The 22,557-nt window shown below is 47.9% G+C and overlaps 1 protein-coding gene and 1 pseudogene across 1 annotated transcript; one reads left to right on the forward strand and one right to left on the reverse strand.

The window, feature by feature from the left end:
• Nucleotides 1-16,488, forward strand: part of LOC109778666 (8-amino-7-oxononanoate synthase-like) — a 29,670-nt pseudogene extending 13,182 nt beyond the window's left edge.
• A 1,637-nt stretch (nt 16,489-18,125) lies between these two features.
• On the reverse strand, nt 18,126-22,261 carry LOC109778674 (proline-rich receptor-like protein kinase PERK8). Its single transcript, XM_020337232.4, has 8 exons — nt 20,892-22,261; nt 20,379-20,786; nt 20,179-20,262; nt 20,021-20,091; nt 19,837-19,913; nt 19,583-19,730; nt 18,659-18,820; nt 18,126-18,547 (listed from the first exon to the last, which is right to left on the reverse strand). The coding sequence occupies exons 1-8, from the start codon at nt 21,784-21,786 to the stop codon at nt 18,362-18,364; spliced, it is 2,031 nt and encodes a 676-aa protein (XP_020192821.3). The 5' UTR covers nt 21,787-22,261; the 3' UTR covers nt 18,126-18,361.
• Between the last annotated feature and the right edge of the window lie 296 nt (nt 22,262-22,557).

Here is a 22,557-nt window from a genome sequence, read left to right on the forward strand (position 1 = left end):
TACGAGTCGGCGGGACCAAGCTGATGGCTTCATAACGCGGAGTGGGGATCCTCTGATTCTCTGCGTCGTAGCCCGGCTGGTACTTGGTAAGGTCGGTGTCATTCCCAATCAGGGTGGCCACCGGGAGCACGATCTTCACACAGGCAGCAAAGTCTTTTTGGTTGAAGGGGGTGCCATCTTCCTTCAGGCTGGGGTATCCAAGTGCGATGTCAGCCGGGTCTAGCTCTGGAAGGAAAGCCTTGGCCCGGCTCAGAGCAGCTATGGCTCCGGCTCTTGCAGAGGCCCGTCGCAGCTCTTGGAAACGCTGAGGAAGAATGGCAAGCCGGCGAAGTACGTCCGCCAGGTGAGTCGGAACCTCATTGGACAGGGCCACAACGGCCAAGGCGCGCTGTGACCCGGTGTAGAGTTGCTCCACCAGAGTGTACACGGCCTTCAGCTTGGTCAGCACATTTTGATTGAGGTTGGCGCTTCTGGGACCTGTTTAACAAAGTAAGATAAGCCGCTAGCAATGATGGGAGTTATGAGACATAAAGACTGTAAACTTGTTGAAAGCCGGCAGAATGACTTACCGAAGATTGCGGCGACCATCTGTGACACATGGCGTTTTAAGCCGGAGAGTTCGGCGGTTCTCTCCGTCAGAGCCGCTTCCGCCTGTTTGGCCCGGCTGACCAGAGCAGCCTTCTCTTCGGTCCAAGTCTTCCTTTCAGTTTCAAACTTCTTTTTCAGCTTCTCTTGAGCAGCAACACTGGATTCAAATTTAGCGTTGGCCTTCTGGGTCTCTGTTTCCTGAGTCTTCAGGCGGTTCTTCAGCTCAGAGATATCAGCCTCAAATTTTTTGCAAGCAGCCTGTACAATTTCCAGGTTATAGTATGAATAATTATTATACAACTTTAAAGTCCCAAGCACTTTCCAAGCAAAGACACTTGGCACTTGGGGGCTAATGTATGCTGAAAGGTTCTATCAACGAATTGCCGGTTCATGAAAGTAAGCCGGAAGTTAAGTCTACAACGTATTCTATCATAAGTAGTAGACTTGGGGGCTAGTATGGTAAAGATGACTATGCAGTAAGCAAGAGAGTGGTACCTCAGATTTCTGCTGTATCTGCTTCACCATGTCAATCTCTAGATCCCGGCTGCTGTGCACCTGATTGACATAGCCGGAGATGATATCTCCAATGCTCAAGTTAGCGTAGTTGGTGATGTCCAGCTTGGCCCTGCAGCGCTCTAGCAATTCTTCCTTGGCAGAGCACTTAGCCAGCGCAGTGGGTCTCCCCGGCTCGACAAACTCCGTCCGGGTGATTACCACGTCCGGGTCATCGGCCGGCTGAGCCGGGCTGGAGATGTCCAGATTGGTAGAAGTCTCTATGACTGGCTCGTCGGTTGGAGCGGTGGCTTCAGGAGCAGAGGCAGCTGGCGGCTCTTGAGCTGAAACCTCCGGCTCAGTCAAGACCGGCTCTTCGACCGGTTTGTTCTTCTTCGCCCTCTTGCTGAGCTTTGCCTGGGCACTCAAAGGACAAAAGGTTAGTACAAAGCATGAGTAAAGATAAGCACAACAAGAGATGATCATCATTACCCGGGTGCGGTCTTGAAAGCCGGCAGGTTCGATTGCATAGAGTCACCAGAGGAAGGTGAAGTTTCCTGATAATTTGAATCAGAAGAATTGAGCGGTTGACGTATAACGCCCGCCAAAGGATGAAAAGGATATAAGTTGGAGATAACCTCGGTCCGGTGCTTCCTTGACGCTTCAGGTAAGCCGGAGGAGAGGTTTGCATCCTTGTTGGTCCGGGTGTGCCGCCGGCTCTCATGAATCGGTTGCTTCAAAAGAAATTGAGGATCTTGATAAGCTAAAGGATGTGAAAATCTTACTTTCCGGGTTACTCTTCGGACTTTCGGCCTTGGCAAGGGCTCCGAGTCGGAGGAAAGTGTCGTTACCTCTTCAGTCACCGGGTTACTTGCTCCGGTGTCATCCTGCTGATGATCAGTATCGATAAGGTGGATAGGAATAAGCAAGAAACAAAACAAGAGCCTACAGATTCAGGGGTTACCTCTGACTCGGAGCTCTCACTTAGCTGAAGTAGCTCTGAGGCAGTAGGCCTGCTTCCCTTCTTGCGGGGAGCGGCTCTCCTGGCGGCTTTCTTAGCCTTCCTGGCTTTTTTGGCCGCTTCATGGTCATATTTGACCTTCCAGAACTTGTCATTAGCCTGAAACATACAGCAAAGATTTCTTAAGGTTCAGATGGAAACTATTAAAAAGAAAACCAAGGTGTTCAGGTCAGTGGCTTACCGCTGGAGCCGGGTTAGCTTGGCAGAAGGGGTTCAGTCCGGTTCTCCCACAGTCGGCTAAGCTCTCATTCAGGAGAGACTTGGTCATGTCGTCCACAACGTCCTCAGGAAGATCGTTGGGGCTGTGCCGCAGAGGGTCATCCTTCCGGCCCGTGTAAGCACACATTAAGCCGGGGCGGCGGCTCAAGGGGATCACCCGCCAAGAGATCCAAACACGGACCAGATCAATGCCGTTGAGGCCGTTTCCCAGGAGAGCCTTGATCTTATTGATGGTAGGGATCAGAGGTTGACGCTGAGCTTGAGAGAGTTTGTCTGGCAGAGGGTGATTTGGCTCCAGACGCAGGGCACGAAAGCCGGGCAGAGGGCTCTCGTCAGCTGGAGAAGTGTCCTGGCAATAAAACCACGTCTGGTTCCAGTCCTTTGGATGGCTTGGCGGCTCAGCATAAGGAAAGAGGCAGTCTCTCCGGCGTTGAATGGAGATTCCACCAAGTTCCAGGCTTGGCCCGTTGGCGCACTCATTCTGGCGATTCAGATAAAATAGCTCTCTAAAGAGCAGCAGGCTGGGCTCTTCTCCAAGATAGACTTCGCAGAATACTTGGAAGTTGCATATATTTACACGGAATTGGGTCCTATGTCTTGCGGCCGCAGATCGAAGAAGTTCAGAACATCCCTAAAGAATTTTGAGCCGGGCGGTGCGAAGCCCCGGCTCATGTGATCAGCAAATATCACCACCTCACCATCTCTAGGTTGAGGTCTCTCCTCCGACGGGTCAGGGGCACGATAATGTTGGAAATATGCCCTAGAGGCAATAATAAATGGTTATTATTATATTTCTTTGTTCATGGTAATTGTCTATTATTCATGCTATAATTGTATTGTCCGGAAATCGTAATACATGTGTGAATACATAGACCACAACGTGTCCCTAGTAAGCCTCTAGTTGACTAGCTCGTTGATCAACAGATAGTCATGGTTTCCTGACTATGGACATTGGATGTCATTGATAACGGGATCACATCATTAGGAGAATGATGTGATGGACAAGACCCAATCCTAAGCATAGCATAAAAGATCGTGTAGTTTCGTTTGCTAGAGCTTTTCCAATGTCAAGTAGCTTTTCCTTAGACCATGAGATCGTGCAACTCCCGGATACCGTAGGAGTGCTTTGGGTGTGCCAAGCGTCACAACGTAACTGGGTGACTATAAAGGTGCACTACGGGTATCTCCGAAAGTGTCTGTTGGGTTGGCACGGATCGAGACTGGGATTTGTCACTCCGTGTGACGGAGAGGTATCTCTGGGCCCACTCGGTAATGCATCATCATAATGAGCTCAATGTGACTAAGGCGTTAGTCACGGGATCATGCATTGCAGTACGAGTAAAGAGACTTGCCGGTAACGAGATTGAACAAGGTATTGGGATACCGACGATCGAATCTCGGGCAAGTAACATACCGATTGACAAAGGGAATTGCATACGGATTGATTGAATCCTCGACACCGTGGTTCATCCGATGAGATCATCGTGGAACATGTGGGAGCCAACATGGGTATCCAGATCCCGCTGTTGGTTATTGACCGGAGAGGCGTCTCGGTCATGTCTGCATGTCTCCCGAACCCGTAGGGTCTACACACTTAAGGTTCGGTGACGCTAGGGTTGTAGAGATATATGTATGCGGAAACCCGAAAGTTGTTCGGAGTCCCGGATGAGATCCCGGACGTCACGAGAGGTTCCGAAATGGTCCGTAGGTGAAGATTTATATATAGGAAGTCAAGTTTCGGCCACCGGGAAAGTTTCGGGGGTTACCGGTATTGTACCGGGACCACCGGAAGGGTCCCGGGGGTCCACCGGGTGGGGCCACCTATCCCGGAGGGCCCCGTGGGCTGAAAGTGGAAGGGAACCAGCCCTTAGTGGGCTGGGGCGCCCCCCTTGGGCCTCCCCCCATGCGCCTAGGGTTGGGAACCCTAGGGGGGGAGCTTCCCCCTTGCCTTGGGGGCAAGGCACCCCTTCCCCCCTTTGGCCGCCGCCCCCCCTTGGAGATCCCATCTCCCTGGGCCGGCGCCCCCCAGGGGGGCCTATATAAAGGGGGGAGGGAGGGCAGCAACACACAGCCTTGGGCGCCTCCCTCCTCCCCTGCAACACCTCTCTCTCTCGCAGAAGCTTGGCAAAGCCCTGCCGAGACCCGCTACATCCACCACCACGCCGTCGTGCTGCTAGATCTCCATCAACCTCTCCTTCCCCCTTGCTGGATCAAGAAGGAGGAGACGTCGCTGCACCGTACGTGTGTTGAACGCGGAGGTGCCGTCCGTTCGGCACTCGGTCATCAGTGATTTGGATCACGGCGAGTACGACTCCGTCATCCACGTTCATTGGAACGCTTCCGCTCGCGATCTACAAGGGTATGTAGATGCACTCCTTTCCCCTCGTTGCTAGTAGACTCCATAGATGCATCTTGGTGAGCGTAGAAAAATTTTAAATTATGCTACGATTCCCAACAGTGGCATCATGAGCCAGGCCTATGCGTAGTTACTATGCACGAGTAGAACACAAAGCAGTTGTGGGCGTTGAGTTTGCCAATTCTTCTTGCCGCCACTAGTCGTTTCTTGTTTCGGCGGCATTGTAGGATGAAGCGGCCCGGACCGACCTTACACGTACGCTTACGTGAGACAGGTTCCACCGACTGACATGCACTAGTTGCATAAGGTGGCTAGCGGGTGTCTGTCTCTCCTACTTTAGTCGGAACGGATTCGATGAAAAGGGTCCTTATGAAGGGTAAATAGAAATTGGCAAATCACGTTGTGGTCATACGTAGGTAAGAAAACGTTCTTGATAGAAACCTACAAACCACGTAAAAACTTGCAACAACAATTAGAGGACGTCTAACTTGTTTTTGCAGCAAGTGCTATGTGATGTGATATGGCCAGAAGATGTGATGAATGATATATGTGATGTATGAGATTGATCATATGCTTGTAATAGGAATCACGACTTGCATGTCGATGAGTATGACAACCGGCAGGAGCCATAGGAGTTGTCTTTATTATTTTGCATGACCTGCGTGTCATTGAATAACGCCATGTAAATTACTTTACTTTGTTGCTAAACGCGTTAGCCATAGAAGTAGAAGTAATCATTGGCGTGACGACTTCATGAAGACACAATGATGGAGATCATGATGATGGAGATCATGGTGTCATGCCGGTGACGAAGATGATCATGGTGCCCCGAAGATGGAGATCAAAGGAGCATGATGATATTGGCCATATCATGTCACTATTTGATTGCATGTGATGTTTATCATGTTTTTGCATCTTATTTGCTTAGAACGACGGTAGTAAGTAAGATGATCCCTTATAATAATTTCAAGAAAGTGTTCACCCTAACTGTGCACCGTTGCGAAGGTTCGTTGTTTCGAAGCACCACGTGATGATCGGGTGTGATAGATTCTAACGTTCGAATACAACGGGTGTTGACGAGCCTAGCATGTACAGACATGGCCTCGGAACACACGCAATACACTTAGGTTGACTTGACGAGCCTAGCATGTACAGACATGGCCTCAGAACACGGAGGACCGAAAGGTCGAGCATGAGTCGTATAGAAGATACGATCAACATGGAGATGTTCACCGATCTTGACTAGTCCGTCTCACGTGATGATCGGACACGGCCTAGTTAAACTCGGATCATGTTTCACTTAGATGACGAGAGGGATGTCTATCTGAGTGGGAGTTCATTAAATAATTTGATTAGATGAACTTAATTATCATGAACTTAGTCTAAAATCTTTACACTATGTCTTGTAGATCTAATGGCCAACGTTGTCCTCAATTTCAACGCGTTCCTAGAGAAAACCAAGCTGAAAGATGATGGCAGCAACTATACGGACTGGGTCCGGAACCTGAGGATCATCCTCATAGTAGCCAAGAAAGATTATGTCTTAGAAGCACCGCTAGGTGAAGCACCAATCCCAGAGAACCAAGACGTTATGAACGCTTGGCAATCACGTGCTGATGATTACTCCCTCGTTCAGTGCGGCATGCTTTACAGCTTAGAACCGGGTCTCCAAAAGCATTTTGAGAAACATGGAGCATACGAGATGTTCGAGGAGCTGAAACTGGTTTTTCAAGCTCATGCCCGGGTCGAGAGATATGATGTCTCCGACAAGTTCTTCAGCTGTAAAATGGAGGAGAACAGTTCTGTTAGTGAGCACATACTCAGAATGTCTGGGTTGGATAACCGCTTGTCTCAGCTGGGAGTCAATCTCCCAGATGACGCGGTCATTGACAGAATCCTCCAGTCGCTTCCACCAAGCTACAAGAGCTTTGTGATGAACTTCAATATGCAGGGGATGGAAAAGACCATTCCTGAGGTATATTCAATGCTGAAATCAGCTGAGGTAGAGATCAGAAAAGAACATCAAGTGTTGATGGTGAATAAAACCACAAAGTTCAAGAAGGGCAAGGGTAAGAAGAACTTCAAGAAGGACGGCAAGGGAGTTGCCGCGCCCGGTAAGCCAGTTGCTGGGAAGAAGTCGAAGAATGGACCCAAGCCTGAAACTGAGTGCTTTTATTGCAAGGGAAGTGGTCACTGGAAGCGGAACTGCCCCAAATACTTAGCGGACAAGAAGAAGGCCGGCAACACCAAAGGTATATGTGATATACATGTAATTGATGTGTACCTTACCAGTACTCGTAGTAGCTCCTGGGTATTTGATACCGGTGCGGTTGCTCATATTTGTAACTCAAAACAGGAACTACGGAATAAACGGAGACTGGCGAAGAACGAGGTGACGATGCGCGTCGGGAATGGTTCCAAGGTCGATGTGATCGCCGTCGGCACGCTACCTCTGCATCTACCCACGGGATTAGTTTTAAACCTCAATAATTATTATTTAGTGCCAGCTATGAGCATGAACATTGTATCTGGATCTCGTTTAATTCGAGATGGCTACTCATTTAAATCCGAGAATAATGGTTGTTCTGTTTATTTGAGAGATATGTTTTATGGTCATGCCCCGCTGGTCAATGGTTTATTTTTGATGAATCTCGAACGTGATGTTACACATATTCATAGTGTGAATACCAAAAGATGTAAAGTTGACAACGATAGTCCCACATACTTGTGGCACTGCCGCCTTGGTCACATTGGTGTCAAGCGCATGAAGAAGCTCCATGCAGATGGACTTTTGGAGTCTCTTGATTACGAATCATTTGACACGTGCGAACCATGCCTCATGGGTAAGATGACCAAGACTCCGTTCTCCGGAACAATGGAGCGAGCAACCAACTTATTGGAAATCATACATACCGATGTGTCCGGTCCAATGAGTGTTGAGGCTCGCGGAGGATATCGTTATGTTCTCACTCTCACTGATGATTTAAGTAGATATGGGTATGTCTACCTAATGAAACACAAGTCTGAAACCTTTGAAAAGTTCAAGGAATTTCAGAGTGAAGTCGAGAATCAACGTGACAGGAAAATAAAATTCTTACAATCAGATCGTGGTGGAGAATATTTAAGTCACGAATTTGGTACACACTTAAGGAAATGTGGAATAGTTTCACAACTCACGCCGCCTGGAACACCTCAGAGAAACGGTGTGTCCGAACGTCGTAATCGCACTCTATTGGATATGGTGCGATCTATGATGTCTCTTACCGATTTACCGCTCTCATTTTGGGGCTATGCTCTAGAGACTGCCGCATTCACTTTAAATAGGGCTCCGTCGAAATCCGTTGAGACGACACCGTATGAATTATGGTTTGGGAAGAAACCTAAGCTGTCGTTTCTAAAAGTTTGGGGATGCGATGCTTATGTCAAGAAACTTCAACCTGAAAAGCTCGAACCCAAGTCGGAAAAATGCGTCTTCATAGGATACCCTAAGGAAACCATTGGGTATACCTTCTACCTCAGATCCGAAGGCAAGATCTTCGTTGCCAAGAACGGGTCCTTTCTTGAGAAGGAGTTTCTCTCGAAAGAATTGAGTGGGAGGAAAGTGGAACTTGATGAGGTGATAGTCACCCCTTCCGAACCGGAAAGTAGCGCAGCGCGGGAAAATGTCCCTGTGGTGCCTACACCGACTGGGGAGGAAGTTAATGATGATGATCATGAAGCTTCGGATCAAGTTACTGAACTTCGTAGGTCCACAAGGACACGTTCCGCACCAGAGTGGTACGGCAACCCTGTCCTGGAAATCATGTTGTTAGACAACGGTGAACCTTCGAACTATGAAGAAGCGATGGCGGGCCCGGATTCCGACAAATGGCTAGAAGCCATGAAATCCGAGATAGGATCCATGTATGAAAACGAAGTATGGACTTTGACTGACTTGCCCGATGATCGGCGAGCCATAGAAAACAAATGGATCTTTAAGAAGAAGACGGACGCGGATGGTAATGTGACCATCTACAAAGCTCGACTTGTCGCTAAGGGTTATCGACAAGTTCAAGGGGTTGACTACGATGAGACCTTCTCACCTGTAGCAAAGCTGAAGTCCGTCCGAATCATGTTAGCAATTGCCGCATACTATGATTATGAGATATGGCAGATGGACGTCAAAACGGCATTCCTTAACGGCTTCCTTAAGGAAGAGTTGTATATGATGCAGTCGGAAGGTTTTGTCGATCCTAAGAATGCTAACAAAGTATGCAAGCTCCAGCGCTCAATCTATGGGCTGGTGCAAGCATCTCGGAGTTGGAACATTCGCTTTGATGAGATGATCAAAGCGTTTGGGTTTACACAGACTTATGGAGAAGCCTGTGTTTACAAGAAAGTGAGTGGGAGCTCTGTAGCATTTCTCTTATTATATGTGGACGACATATTATTGATGGGAAATGATGTAGAATTCTTGGAAAGTATAAAGGCCTATTTGAATAAGTGTTTTTCAATGAAGGACCTTGGAGAAGCTGCTTATATATTAGGCATCAAGATCTATAGAGATAGATCAAGACGCCTCATTGGTCTTTCACAGAGTACATACCTTGACAAGATATTGAAGAAGTTCAATATGGATCAGTCCAAGAAGGGGTTCTTGCCTGTATTGCAAGGTGTGAAATTGAGCACGGCTCAATGCCCGACCACGGCAGAAGATATAGAAAAGATGAGTGTCATCCCCTATGCCTCGACCATAGGGTCTATTATGTATGCCATGCTGTGTACCAGACCTGATGTAAACCTTGCCGTGAGTTTGGTAGGAAGGTACCAAAGTAATCCCGGCATGGAACACTGGACAACGGTCAAAAATATCCTGAAGTACCTGAAGAGGACTAAGGATATGTTTCTCGTTTATGGAGGTGACGAAGAGCTCGTCGTAAAGGGTTACGTCGACGCTAGCTTTGACACAGATCTGGATGACTCGAAGTCACAAACCGGATATGTGTATATTTTGAATGGAGGAGCAGTAAGCTGGTGTAGTTGCAAGCAAAGCGTCGTGGCGGGATCTACGTGTGAAGCGGAGTACATGGCAGCCTCGGAGGCAGCACAGGAAGCAGTCTGGATGAAGGAGTTCATTACCGACCTAGGGGTGATTCACAATGCGTCGGGCCCGATGACTCTCTTCTGTGACAACACTGGAGCTATTGCCCTTGCGAAGGAGCCCAGGTTTCACAGGAAAACCAGGCATATCAAGCGTCGCTTCAACTCCATTCGTGAAAGTGTTCAAAATGGAGACATAGATATTTGTAAAGTACATACGGACCTGAATGTAGCAGATCCGTTGACTAAACCTCTCCCTAGGGCAAAACATGATCAACACCAGGACGCAATGGGTGTTCGATTCATCACAATGTAACTAGATTATTGACTCTAGTGCAAGTGGGAGACTGTTGGAAATATGCCCTAGAGGCAATAATAAATGGTTATTATTATATTTCTTTGTTCATGGTAATTGTCTATTATTCATGCTATAATTGTATTGTCCGGAAATCGTAATACATGTGTGAATACATAGACCACAACGTGTCCCTAGTAAGCCTCTAGTTGACTAGCTCGTTGATCAACAGATAGTCATGGTTTCCTGACTATGGACATTGGATGTCATTGATAACGGGATCACATCATTAGGAGAATGATGTGATGGACAAGACCCAATCCTAAGCATAGCATAAAAGATCGTGTAGTTTCGTTTGCTAGAGCTTTTCCAATGTCAAGTATCTTTTCCTTAGACCATGAGATCGTGCAACTCCCGGATACCGTAGGAGTGCTTTGGGTGTGCCAAACGTCACAACGTAACTGGGTGACTATAAAGGTGCACTACGGGTATCTCCGAAAGTGTCTGTTGGGTTGGCACGGATCGAGACTGGGATTTGTCACTCCGTGTGACGGAGAGGTATCTCTGGGCCCACTCGGTAATGCATCATCATAATGAGCTCAATGTGACTAAGGCGTTAGTCACAGGATCATGCATTGCGGTACGAGTAAAGAGACTTGCCAGTAACGAGATTGAACAAGGTATTGGGATACCGACGATCGAATCTCGGGCAAGTAACATACCGATTGACAAAGGGAATTGCATACGGATTGATTGAATCCTCGACACCGTGGTTCATCCGATGAGATCATCGTGGAACATGTGGGAGCCAACATGGGTATCCAGATCCCGCTGTTGGTTATTGACCGGAGAGGCGTCTCGGTCATGTCTGCATGTCTCCCGAACCCGTAGGGTCTACACACTTAAGGTTCGGTGACGCTAGGGTTGTAGAGATATATGTATGCGGAAACCCGAAAGTTGTTCGGAGTCCCGGATGAGATCCCGGACGTCACAAGAGGTTCCGGAATGGTCCGGAGGTGAAGATTTATATATAGGAAGTCAAGTTTCGGCCACTGGGAAAGTTTCGGGGGTTACCGGTATTGTACCGGGACCACCGGAAGGGTCCCGGGGGTCCACCGGGTGGGGCCACCTATCCCGGAGGGCCCCGTGGGCTGAAAGTGGAAGGGAACCAGCCCTTAGTGGGCTGGGGCGCCCCCCTTGGGCCTCCCCCCATGCGCCTAGGGTTGGGAACCCTAGGGGGGAGCTTCCCCCTTGCCTTGGGGGCAAGGCACCCCTTCCCCCCTTTGGCCGCCGCCCCCCCTTGGAGATCCCATCTCCCTGGGCCGGCGCCCCCCCAGGGGGGCCTATATAAAGGGGGGGAGGGAGGGCAGCAACACACAGCCTTGGGCGCCTCCCTCCTCCCCTGCAACACCTCTCTCTCTCTCGCAGAAGCTTGGCAAAGCCCTGCCGAGACCCGCTACATCCACCACCACGCCGTCGTGCTGCTAGATCTCCATCAACCTCTCCTTCCCCCTTGCTGGATCAAGAAGGAGGAGACGTCGCTGCACCGTACGTGTGTTGAACGCGGAGGTGCCGTCCGTTCGGCACTCGGTCATCGGTGATTTGGATCACGGCGAGTACGACTCCGTCATCCACGTTCATTGGAACGCTTCCGCTCGCGATCTACAAGGGTATGTAGATGCACTCCTTTCCCCTCGTTGCTAGTAGACTCCATAGATGCATCTTGGTGAGCGTAGAAATTTTTTAAATTATGCTACGATTCCCAACAGATAAGACATGATTTCCTTCTTGGGCAAGTAACCCGTCTTTACAAAATCAGCTAAAGTGTCGTCGGTGACGTTGGATCTCATCCAGTTGCACGTGATGGGTGCCTTGGGAGCTTTAGGAGGCATTGTGAAAGATGAAGCCTATGACAAAAGGAAAATGTCCGGTTCAATTATAAGCCGGCAGACGTCTACAGTTTAATACTCAATGGCGGCTTATGAGAGGGGCCTAATGACATATGGTTAAGTGCATCGGGTTATCTAAGCCGCTGAAGGTATCGTGAGTAATTCAAATTGTCTACAGCTTTATCATAAATGAGCCGGAAATTTTACAGCGCGTGGCTTCTTTTAAGCCGGAAATGTGAGCCGCCATAGCTCAGCAGATGCAATTTTTGACTAAGTGTGGTGAAAACAAGTTTCACAGATCGCAGTAATTATTTTGGATCAAACGGTTGGCTAAAAGGAAAAATTTCTAGACCTAGAACTGACGCAGAAGAAGTTCATGGATTCAGAGTGGGATCTTATTTCAAACAAAGGGGATCTACTAGTGGAAAAATGGATGTGCAACAACTACCGCAGGAGCTCTGTACTACTCTTGGATCAAACATGACTATAGTGGCAGAACTACAGAGAATTCGAGAAGAACAGCGAAGAACAGAGGAAGAACAGTGGAACCCTAATGCGGATCTACGGTGGAGAGGTGCAGGGACTTACAGGTGCGGAGTTACGGCGGGGGTTCGTCGCGTTTCTCTGGTCACGTCAGGTTGATGCAGCGGCCTGAGTTGGTGAAGACGAGGAAACCCGCGGCGGCGGCGGCGGAGCTCGGGCGGCAGCACAGTGGCGAGAGGAGGAAGAAGATGGAGGCGACGAGTGACTGGAGGCTCATAGGCCGGGCTATTTATAAAGTGAGGCTCATAAGTGGGCGCGAGAAACGAGGAGGCCACGGCGTGATTATCTCACCACAAAAACGCCTCGATTTTTGGGATGGCCTTTAAAGATAAGATCCGTTGAGGATATGGTGGGATAAAAAATGGACTTAATGGAAGATGACGTCATGGCGGGTTACCAGGAATCCAGAAGATGACTTCACGGCGGGTTATAACCTTCACACGACCATAAGCCGGAAGATCTTTTCTCTCAAAAGAATTGAAGATTGACATGAACCGGTTCAAATCAATCTGGGGCCTAATGTTGAGGATATAACCCTTAGAGTCAGCCGCCAGGAGGGGTCGGGTTACTCATAATGGTCATCACGCGAAGCCCAGTACCGAGCTTGAAGACGGCGGGTCAATGATGGGCCTAAGACCCGGAGATGGCTTAAGGCCCGTAGTGATAAACCGCCGTATGGCAAGACTTGTAGTGTAAGGCAAGAATAGTTGGGAGTCCGAGCCGGACACTCTTATGAGCCGGCCGGGACTCTGAGAGCCGCTGGGCGTCAACCTCTCTATATAAAGGGACGACCTGGCGGTGGTTTAGGGGGAAGAAAGATCTCGTCGAGAGCCAGGCATAGCAATCAAGCTCCCTGGTCATCGAAATCATAGTCAATACCACCTCAACTGGACGTAGGCTTTTACCTTCACCGTAAGGGGCCGAACCAGTATAACCCCCGTGTTCCTTGTCCCGTTTAACCCATTTAAGCTTCCTAGCTGCGATGGCTCCACGACTAAGTCCTAGCTCGAGGACATCTGCCGTGACAATTCCACGACAATTAGAGATTTTTTCAGATCTTTGTATCGACAAATAATGGTTATCACTGCGTTTTCAAGGCACATGGAACGCTTCTTTGCGGCGAGAACGGTGGTGGCATACCTGAGCTGTTTGGATGTGAAGATGACATTGACATATGTGTTGGCTCCTTAAGCAAGGGAGTTGGTTGCCAGGGTGGTAAAACTTCGTAAAGTTTGATCAAGTTTATAAAAAACAATATAAACATTTATCATAACAAGTCTATATGATGTAAAAGTACATTCAATAATGAATCTGATGGTATTGATTTGTTATTGTATATGTTAATATTTTTGTTTATAAACTTTGTCAAAGTTTACAAAGCTTGACTTTCACCAAAGCTAATACGCGGACTAAATAAAAACGGAGGGAGTATATGTTATATACTCTTTCAACACGTAATGTACATATGGATAGGAAACATGCTTATCAAGTTATCATCACCAAGAGTAATGCTGCAAATTAGGTTACGCCATACAACTGTAAAATTATGATATTAACTGACACCTGATTTTCTCAAAAATATTTATCTAGAGTTAGATCCGAATCTTATGGTCTGAGCCTTAGGGCATATACAGTGATTGATAAGACAGTCTTATCTTAATTCAGCCACGTAATCTAGAGATGACAGAAAAATATGATGTACAATGGTTCTCTCTTAATTTTATCTCTAGTAACTAGTTATTCCTAAAATGTGGTGAGAGATTTGTTGTTGAGGGATCATCTCTTAAATAAGAGAAGACAAAGCCTTTCTTTCTAGCTTCTCTTTCCTCCACCTCAGCATTTATCCTACATGACACTGTTAAGATATAACCATTGTAATTGCCCTTATGATTAACTGCTTGCATTGTGGTGAGCAGCACTAGATGGAAGAGGCTGATTCTATCGCGAGGCCGCTCATTCATATTTTCGACAGCTTTGCCGCTGCCCGTGGTTGCTTCTGTGCATGGTACTGTTTGCCGATTTTCCATGCTTATACTAAACTGAACTGAGCACCCACCATAACTTTTCCTTTTAACCTGAGAGAATAGTAACCATGTTTCAGCTGCAATCCATGTCTCGAAGAAGGAGAGATGACGAAGATCGGTCATCTGGGAGCACGTGCAGTATTTTGCTTCTCTGACCAAACTCAACGTAACCAGCCCCATCATCGTCATCCTTGTCGGAAGCGAGGAAGCGGCGGTCAAGGCTCACAGGTTCCATCTTCCGCCGACGTTTTCCTACCATTTGCCTTCATCGATGTGTGCTCAGCTTCATGTTTCTCGATCATGATTCCTGTGTTTGAAACTGCAGGCATCTTCTGAGATCTGGATTTCTCGTCCAGCCAATCAGACCGCCCGTGGTGCCACCCAACTCAAGCAGGTCTCAAATTGCCTTTTTCCTGGGCCAATATACTGTATGTAAACCAGATAGGCAGAGTCTATTTCAAGCAAGATTGGTTGATTATTGAACTACTGGCAGGTTGCGAATTACTCTTAGCTCGGCTCATACCTCGGATGACATCAGAAGGCTTGTTGACGCGCTCGCTCCCTGGCTCCTGGCTCAACATGTTGAGCAGGGTTGCGCTTCAGTTTCAAGATTATAAGCAACGGACCACTACTCGTGATATTAATTGTGTCACCACTATATATGTTTTATGTTATTCAAATTATGTGTATTCTGTAACACTGGTGATAAAATTGGTTTGATGCCAAAAATTGGCTTACCAATGTTTGGCATTGTGCCAAATATTTGCTTCTAATTGATTGATTACCAAGTTGTCTTGTCTATCTCACATAAAGTTGCCAGTATTTGGCAAGTATTGGTATTGCCAATATTTGGCAATGTCAACATTTGGCTAGCCAAATATTGGTAGCTAACCAATCATGCTTATAATCTTCTATGCTTCCAAGTGACTGGCAAGCTATGGTCATGTTTGTTTAGCCCATGGATTATTTTGTGGGGGTAGCCTAACAGGGCACATTATTTTGTGGACTATATAATCTACTTGCCTAGATTATCATAAGGCTATGGCTAGGTCTCAGTCAAGTGATATAATATGTAAAAAAAGAAAAGGAAAAACTGAAAAGAAACTTTTGCACGAATCTAAATGTAAGATCTCACAAATATAGCATCAATTGAGGCATAGCCAAGTCTCAGTTGACTTAGATTTAGCAAGACTGTTATCATAATCTTATAAGTTGCCTTGGGGGGCTTATTTTAGATTTTTTTTTCTTTGTTCTTTTACTGTAACACTTATCCAACATCATGTTATTTACCCATCAATGCCATCACAATATTTGAAACTCTATCTTGCTCTGCCCGACGTGCGACGCCCATTCTTCCATCAATGCACTCCACTAATTCTCATTGTTCTCACTTCACCCAAATTGTCCAAACCCTAGTCCAGAATTGGGTAGATCCGGAGATCCAGGGCTTCTTCTGTTGGAATTGTTCGGCTTAGCCCATTTACTATTTACAAAAATTCCTACAAAAATACCTGAGGCCCATGTGGCCTATTTATTATCTCCATAACTTGTTGTGCATTGTGATGCCCTGTTTGCAATATGCATTCAAATTCCTAGTCTCATATCAATCATGTGGGACATGGTTCATAATAACACATTAGTGTGATCAAACTCACCAGGTGATATAATCCACCATGCCACAGGGGTGAATAGGCAAGCTATGGCCATGTTTGTTTACATCATGTGGGTGGTAGCCAACAAGGCAGATTGTTTTGTAGATTATATAATCCACTTACCTAGATTACCATAATCTCATAAGTTGCCTTGGGCAGCTTATTTGTTATTTTGTAGTCTTTCACCCTAGTACACATCCAACATTGTGTTTAGTTACCCACCAAACCATTACAATCTTTGAAACCCTATCTTCTTCCGCCCAACACGCGACGCCATTTCTCTCCCATCAATGCACTCTTCCAGTGCAAAATTGGATAGATTTGGTGCTTCTTCAGCAAGCCATCGAGCCAATTGACTTGACAATGCGGAGTAGAACTTCCATGCACTAGTGTTCAGAGATTTGTTGAGTATAGTTGGCACCGTCAGCCAATCCGACGTAACACTCAGGGGCTTGCAATATGCAATGCCAATTTTCTAAATATGCTATGCTGTTCTAAACGAGTCCTAATCTCATACCATTATGTGGGACATGGTTCATAGTAACGTATCGTATTTGTAATTTGAGCCCCTAGGGATTCCTGACATCGATCCCATGACGCCGAGAGTCCAGCCCGACCATCAAAACCCGATTTGGGACATGCACAGGGGGCACCAGGGACAAGGTCCAAACCCACACATCAAGCAAAAGCAGAGAAAATCCTATGCATCACTCAGCGCAACGCATTATTGACCAATCGCATAGGCAAAAGCAAGCGAGCGAGCTAGGGTTGGCCCTATCATAGCTTCTTCAAGAAAACCGATTTTTGGAACTTTCTAGAAGGTTCCAGTCTGGGTTTTTTCGTTTTACTTTTGCATGTTGTTTACTTTACCAGTTTTCTTGTTACTTTTTTCTTCATTCTGGTTTTTCTTTTCTTTTCTTTTCCTTTTCTCTTTCTTTTAAAGAGTGTTCACAACATCCAAAAATTGTTTAATTTAAAAAAAACGTGTTAGCATTTCTATAGAAATGTTTAATAGAAAATAAAAAATGACTTTCAAAAAATGTTTAGAGTTTTTTAAATGTTCATGAAAGTTTTTTTAAAAAAAATCAGTTTTTCAAAAAAAGTCTGAAGCCCACTGACCGTGTGCCTCATAGAGACGGTTAGTAGTTTAGGTTCCTCGATGGCGTCCTGCATCTAGCTGGATTGAAGCCGTCACGCAATGCCGCATATCACCTAATGCTAAGAATCGGGTACTCCTCAACTAGTAATTTCGTTCTAATACGTAGCCTTAGCCTTCTCAAAGGGAAAAACGAAGCTTCAGAAGACCTACATCCTTGCTGGGCTTCAGACCGGTGTCACCTGGGCCAGTGCAACACACGCAAAACAGAAGAACAAATGTAGAAGAAGAAGAAGAAGAAGAAGAAATAAATAAAGAATGGAAGGCATGGCGAGTTGGCAACCGACAGTCCGTCCAGTGCCAACCCTCGCTGCCGCTGCCTCTCCATCCGTGCAGACCGTGCGCGTAGTATTATTTCGTTCTTGGTGCGACATTGCCGTCCGCCAGCGGTTCCCTTTTCCCATCATCATGCGGCGGGCACCCCGTCCAAATTATCGCCCATTTAATTATCGACCGACGGATCGGCGAGACAGGGATACGAGACCCACGAGCACAAATCTCAGCGATCCATCAGAGCACAGCATCGGACGCGGCAACCACCGGCGCCACTACGTACCCACAAGTGGCAACGGGACAAGGAGGCCTCCCACCGGCCTTTTGACAAAACGGAGGGTGCGGAATGATTGAGCATAAGATCCACGGGATTACGTCCAGAGATAATAAACATTAGGGTTAACATGCACGAATGATTGTAGTGCTAATACAAGGCCCGAGTCAACCACCGAGCTCTACTACTGCCTAGACCCTGCTGAAGCTTGCACCGCAAGGCCAGCAATCTGGCCGGCCGATCAAAAAAGCGTAACACAGTTACTTTATCTGGGAATGCCTGGAGCCAAAGTCTCTGTATTTTTCTTTTTCATTTGGCCAGGAACGGAAAAGAAAGAAGGAATTTACTTATCTCCTGAAAGAATTGCAAAATTTACTCCGGGGAGGACAAGGATTTTCGTCAGGGGAGGAAAAAATCATGTAAAAGAGATAATTACATGTAAAGAATGACCAAAAAGAATGTTAATGAAGGTCTTGTACCGACCGACCGACGCCTGTTGTTCACAGGTCTCTCCGGCTCCTCCAGCTAGCCTGGCTCAGCTCGTCGCTGCACTCCCGGCTGCCGAACTCTCTCAGCTGGAACAACCTGATCTCCTCGGTTCGCGGCTCCAAGAAGACCTCGCTGCGCCCCGGTTGAAGGCCGTTGTTTAGGTTAGAGTCGGCTAAACTATCCAGTGCTCTTACCACCTGAGATGGCAAAGAAAATACATGGGTATATATCTTAGTCCTGTGATGTCATTTTTTTGAAAAATTCAGGAACGAGGTGAAATGAATGAAATGTGGTTTATTATTTAGTACCTGCCCCATCCGTGGTCTCATCACCGCAGAATGACGAATGCATGCAGCCGCGGCTCCTATCATATGATACATCTCATTTTCTTCAAACTTGTTTTCCATCCTCGGATCGGGAAGGTCCCCAAAGTCTCGATGCTCGATTGCTTGTGAGAGAAAGGGCCGGGCCTGAAATTTTTCAGCAAGAGCAAACTTTGAGCTTACATTATGCATCCATCTATCAGTCATGATGAAAAATGAAGAAATGCATTTAGACAGTAGCCAGAGAGCAATGCATTTAGAGCAGTGAGGTGTCATCTGTGTGATGCATTCATCAGTTCCATTTATGCTTATGTTTGCTAGGATAATCGGTCCCTGTTTTCTCAAGTTCTCATCTAGCTTCTTTCATGACTCACCACAGCATGAACACTGCATTAAATAACACTGTATCCACTTTCTGAATGCCACCCTGGAAGAATAATCAGGTTGCCCACTTTCTACAAAAGCAAGCTCCAATAGTTGGAACTTTTCAGCTCACTTAGTTCTCTCCAGATCACTTTCTCGGTCAACATGCTATGGAAACGGGTCCAGTGGAAGGGGCCAACATAATACAACAGCTAGCATCAGCCACCTTAAAAGAGGCCAACGGTTCAACTTTGGAGGGAAAGAGGTGATCTAGAGAAGGCACCGCTAGATGCTGCATGATATCAGGCTCTAGGATTTGGAAATTTTACCTAAAGAACTATATTGATCAACAACAATTACCTAGTACTATGGACAGGAAATCAACCAAATCTTGAAGCATCTAAGTAACATAGCCAGAAAATACGATAGGTCAATTCTTACTTGTTATAGCTAAAAGATATATTTTGCGAATGTGAAAAAAGAGCATAGTTTAGGACCTAAAGCGAGGAGCATGCAACAAGTACACAAATATTTTAAGAAGCTCACCCATTCGACAAGACTCTCATCTCCCAGCGGTTGAGAAGAATCAACAGGTTTTCTTCCGGTAATAAGTTCCAAAAGAACAACTCCAAAAGAATATAGATCAGATTTTGCTGTCAACTTCCCAGACAATGCATACTCTGGAGCCAAATACCTGCAGAGGACATACTACATTTATACTGGAAACTATCTATAGATCACAGATTATTGAAAAAGAATTGACTGAAGATTGCAATGGCTATCTTTGGACGATTACTCACCCAAATGTTCCCATGACACGTGTTGTGACATGCGTGTTGGAGTCGGCAGCTAACCTTGCAAGTCCAAAATCAGAAACCTGGAGATTGGTTGGAGGTACATAGCATTTTTTTAAAAATAAATACAACTGAAAAATCGCATAGAAACAATTGGAAGCTGGAACTGATACACCAAGTAAAAGCATACCTGAGCTTCGAAGTTGTTATCCAATAAAATATTAGATGATTTAATATCTCTATGTATAATCCGTGGATGACCTGATGAATACAAACAGAGCAATGCTTAGTACACCACACTAGTTCAGGGGATTAATGAGAAGGGACAATTTAGTCACAAAATATTACAATCTTCGTGCAGGTAAGCAATTCCACGAGCTGCTCCGGCCGCAATCTTGACCCTCGTACGCCAATCAAGTGGTACTTCATTTACTGAAATTCCATGAGCATGGTTAATGACCAGGCAACAGATGAGCAATCTAGCTGCCTCACTAAAGCTAAAATTGATGCAAATAAAAGAACCACTATGATCGACAGGGAGTTCTCACCATGGAGATGGTAATAAAGCGTGTTATTGGGAACAAAATCATATACAAGCATCCTCTGGCCCTCTGATACGCAATAGCCTACTAGTGAAACCAAATGTCTATGATGTACTCTGCTGATAGTATCAACTTCGGCCCTGAACTCACGCTCTCCCTGCCCATTGCCAATCTTCAGCTTCTTGATAGCCACAGGGCGACCATCTGGCAAGATACCCTTGTACACACACCCAAATCCACCTTCTCCCAAAAGGTTCTCATCCGAAAAGTCATTTGAGATTCCTGCCAAATTCTCCGGCGTGAACAGCATCCTCGAGTACCCTATCCCGGAGTCTGCCGGCGAGTAGGGGAACCCATGGCTCCCAGTACTGGACCTCATGAAGGGATAGCCCGGTGATCGTAAGTAGAACCCATCTGGCCAACACAAATACTGTAATGAGCATCGTCTAGGATGGCTAAATTTAGAAAATGCAGATATAGAGATACATTTAACACTCGGGCGTTTATGTTTTGTAGTACCTGATGCTAGTGAGGATCCAGCAGACGAGGGAATGTAATTGGGTGGTGGCGGCGGGGGAGCTGGTTGCTGCTGTGTAGGCAGTGCTGAGGGAGGCTCTGCCCGCCGTCGCTTCTTCTTGACAAGCCAAATGGTGGCACCGATGAAGCTGAGCATTGCAAGACCGGCAATTGCTACAATGGTGGTGGCAGTTTCCCTCGATATTTCGATGTTCTTGCCGCTGCCATTTGAGCGGGTCGAGTTTAAGTGTGACCTCCCAGGCGAGCGCGGCGGCGCGTAATGTGGCTTAGTATGATGGCGCGGCGGCGGGGGAGATGCAACTCTTGGCGGGGGAGGCGAATAGACTGCAACCGGCGTGGGTGCTGGAGCTGGAGCTGGAGTAGGCGATGGCGATGGCGGGTGGGATGGAGGCGGGGCTGGTGGCGAGAGGACTACTGGCGGCGGCGGGGGGAGGGACGGGGGAGGCGGCGACGGGTACACGCGGGGCTGTACGCGTGGCTGGTCGGCCGCCATCGGCGGCGGTGGCGCCTGAACCTCGGCGGGAGGCGGCGAGGGCGATGGGGACGGCGGTGGGAGCGACGGAGGGGGCGCGTCGGGCGGCGGAGGCGACAATGCCGGCGGTGGCGGCGAGGAAGGCAATGCTGGAGGAGGTGAAGGCAATGGCTCGGGTGGCGGGGAGGCCGGAGGGGGGCTACTTACCGGCGGAGGGGACGCCGCGGGGGGCAAAGAATGGTAGGACGTGGAAACCGGCGGAGCCGAGGCGGAGGAGGAGTACGGACAGCCCGGCGGGCGCGGCGCGGGCTGCGGCTGCGGCTGCCCATGCCCGCCCTGCGGCACGGCGTACGACGACGACGAGGCCGGCTGCGGAGGCATGAAGGGATCCGCGTAGCCGCCCATCCCCACCACCACCGCCGCCCTCCGCAGGCACCTCCACAGCAGCGAGGCGTGGGCGCGCGCTGGCAGTGGCAGGCAGGGGATCTGCAGGTCCACGCCGACGGCCAGATCTCCCGCCCGGCTCGGCCCCAATCAAGCAGCTGAGCGAACCACCGTTTCAATGGAAGGAAGCTGCCACCCACCTTAGAGAGAGCCTCTCTCTCTCTCGACAGCGACGTAGAGAGGAGATCCGAGTCCTCCCGCCCACGCAAGTGGCGGCGCGCTTGCAGCAGATCACGCACGGCACGGCAGAGAATCCAGCGGCCGCGGAGCTCGGGCCGTCTGGCGGCGAGGCCGAGATCCGCGGGCGTCGGGCGGGAAGGCGATCCTTCGTCGGCCAATGCAATGCAGCAGAGCACCGCACCGCACCGCTCGTCTCTCTGTGTCGCCTCAGCTGAGCTCACCTCACCTCAGCAGCACGCCGAGCTCATCTCTTTCTGGCTCCTCCTCCCTCCCGTCCCTGCCTGCCTGCCTTGGTGTCCGTGGCTGCCTGGCTGGACAGTAGAGCATCACTAGTGGTGGTACTAGTATAATTTCCCCCCTCTATTTCCCCTTCCTTCTTTTCTCAAAACAAAGTCTATAGTAGTACTAATATTGTTTTGTTTCTCGGGTGTGCGCGACGGGGAGGGGGTTGGTGCCAGGTCCATATGGGAAATAGCTGGACTGCGAAGAGCAAGCAGTACTGGCAGTACAGTGCGGCAGCATAGGGAGCTGAGTCGGGAGAAAAAAGAAGGC

Source organism: Aegilops tauschii, chromosome 3 (genome assembly GCF_002575655.3).
Source record: "Aegilops tauschii subsp. strangulata cultivar AL8/78 chromosome 3, Aet v6.0, whole genome shotgun sequence".
Taxonomy (NCBI): Eukaryota; Viridiplantae; Streptophyta; class Magnoliopsida; order Poales; family Poaceae; genus Aegilops; species Aegilops tauschii.

What these genes read in the sequence shown, in the direction of transcription:
- LOC109778674 (XM_020337232.4), bottom strand. Translation starts at nt 21,786, where the DNA reads ATGGGCGGCTACGCGGATCCCTTCATGCCTCCGCAGCCGGCCTCGTCG. An exon ending in TGGATCCTCACTAGCATCAG is followed by an intron (nt 20,787 to 20,891) that starts GTACTACAAAAC and finishes TGTGTTGGCCAG; the next exon opens with ATGGGTTCTACTTACGATCA. An exon ending in ATAACAACTTCGAAGCTCAG is followed by an intron (nt 19,914 to 20,020) that starts GTATGCTTTTAC and finishes ACCAATCTCCAG; the next exon opens with GTTTCTGATTTTGGACTTGC.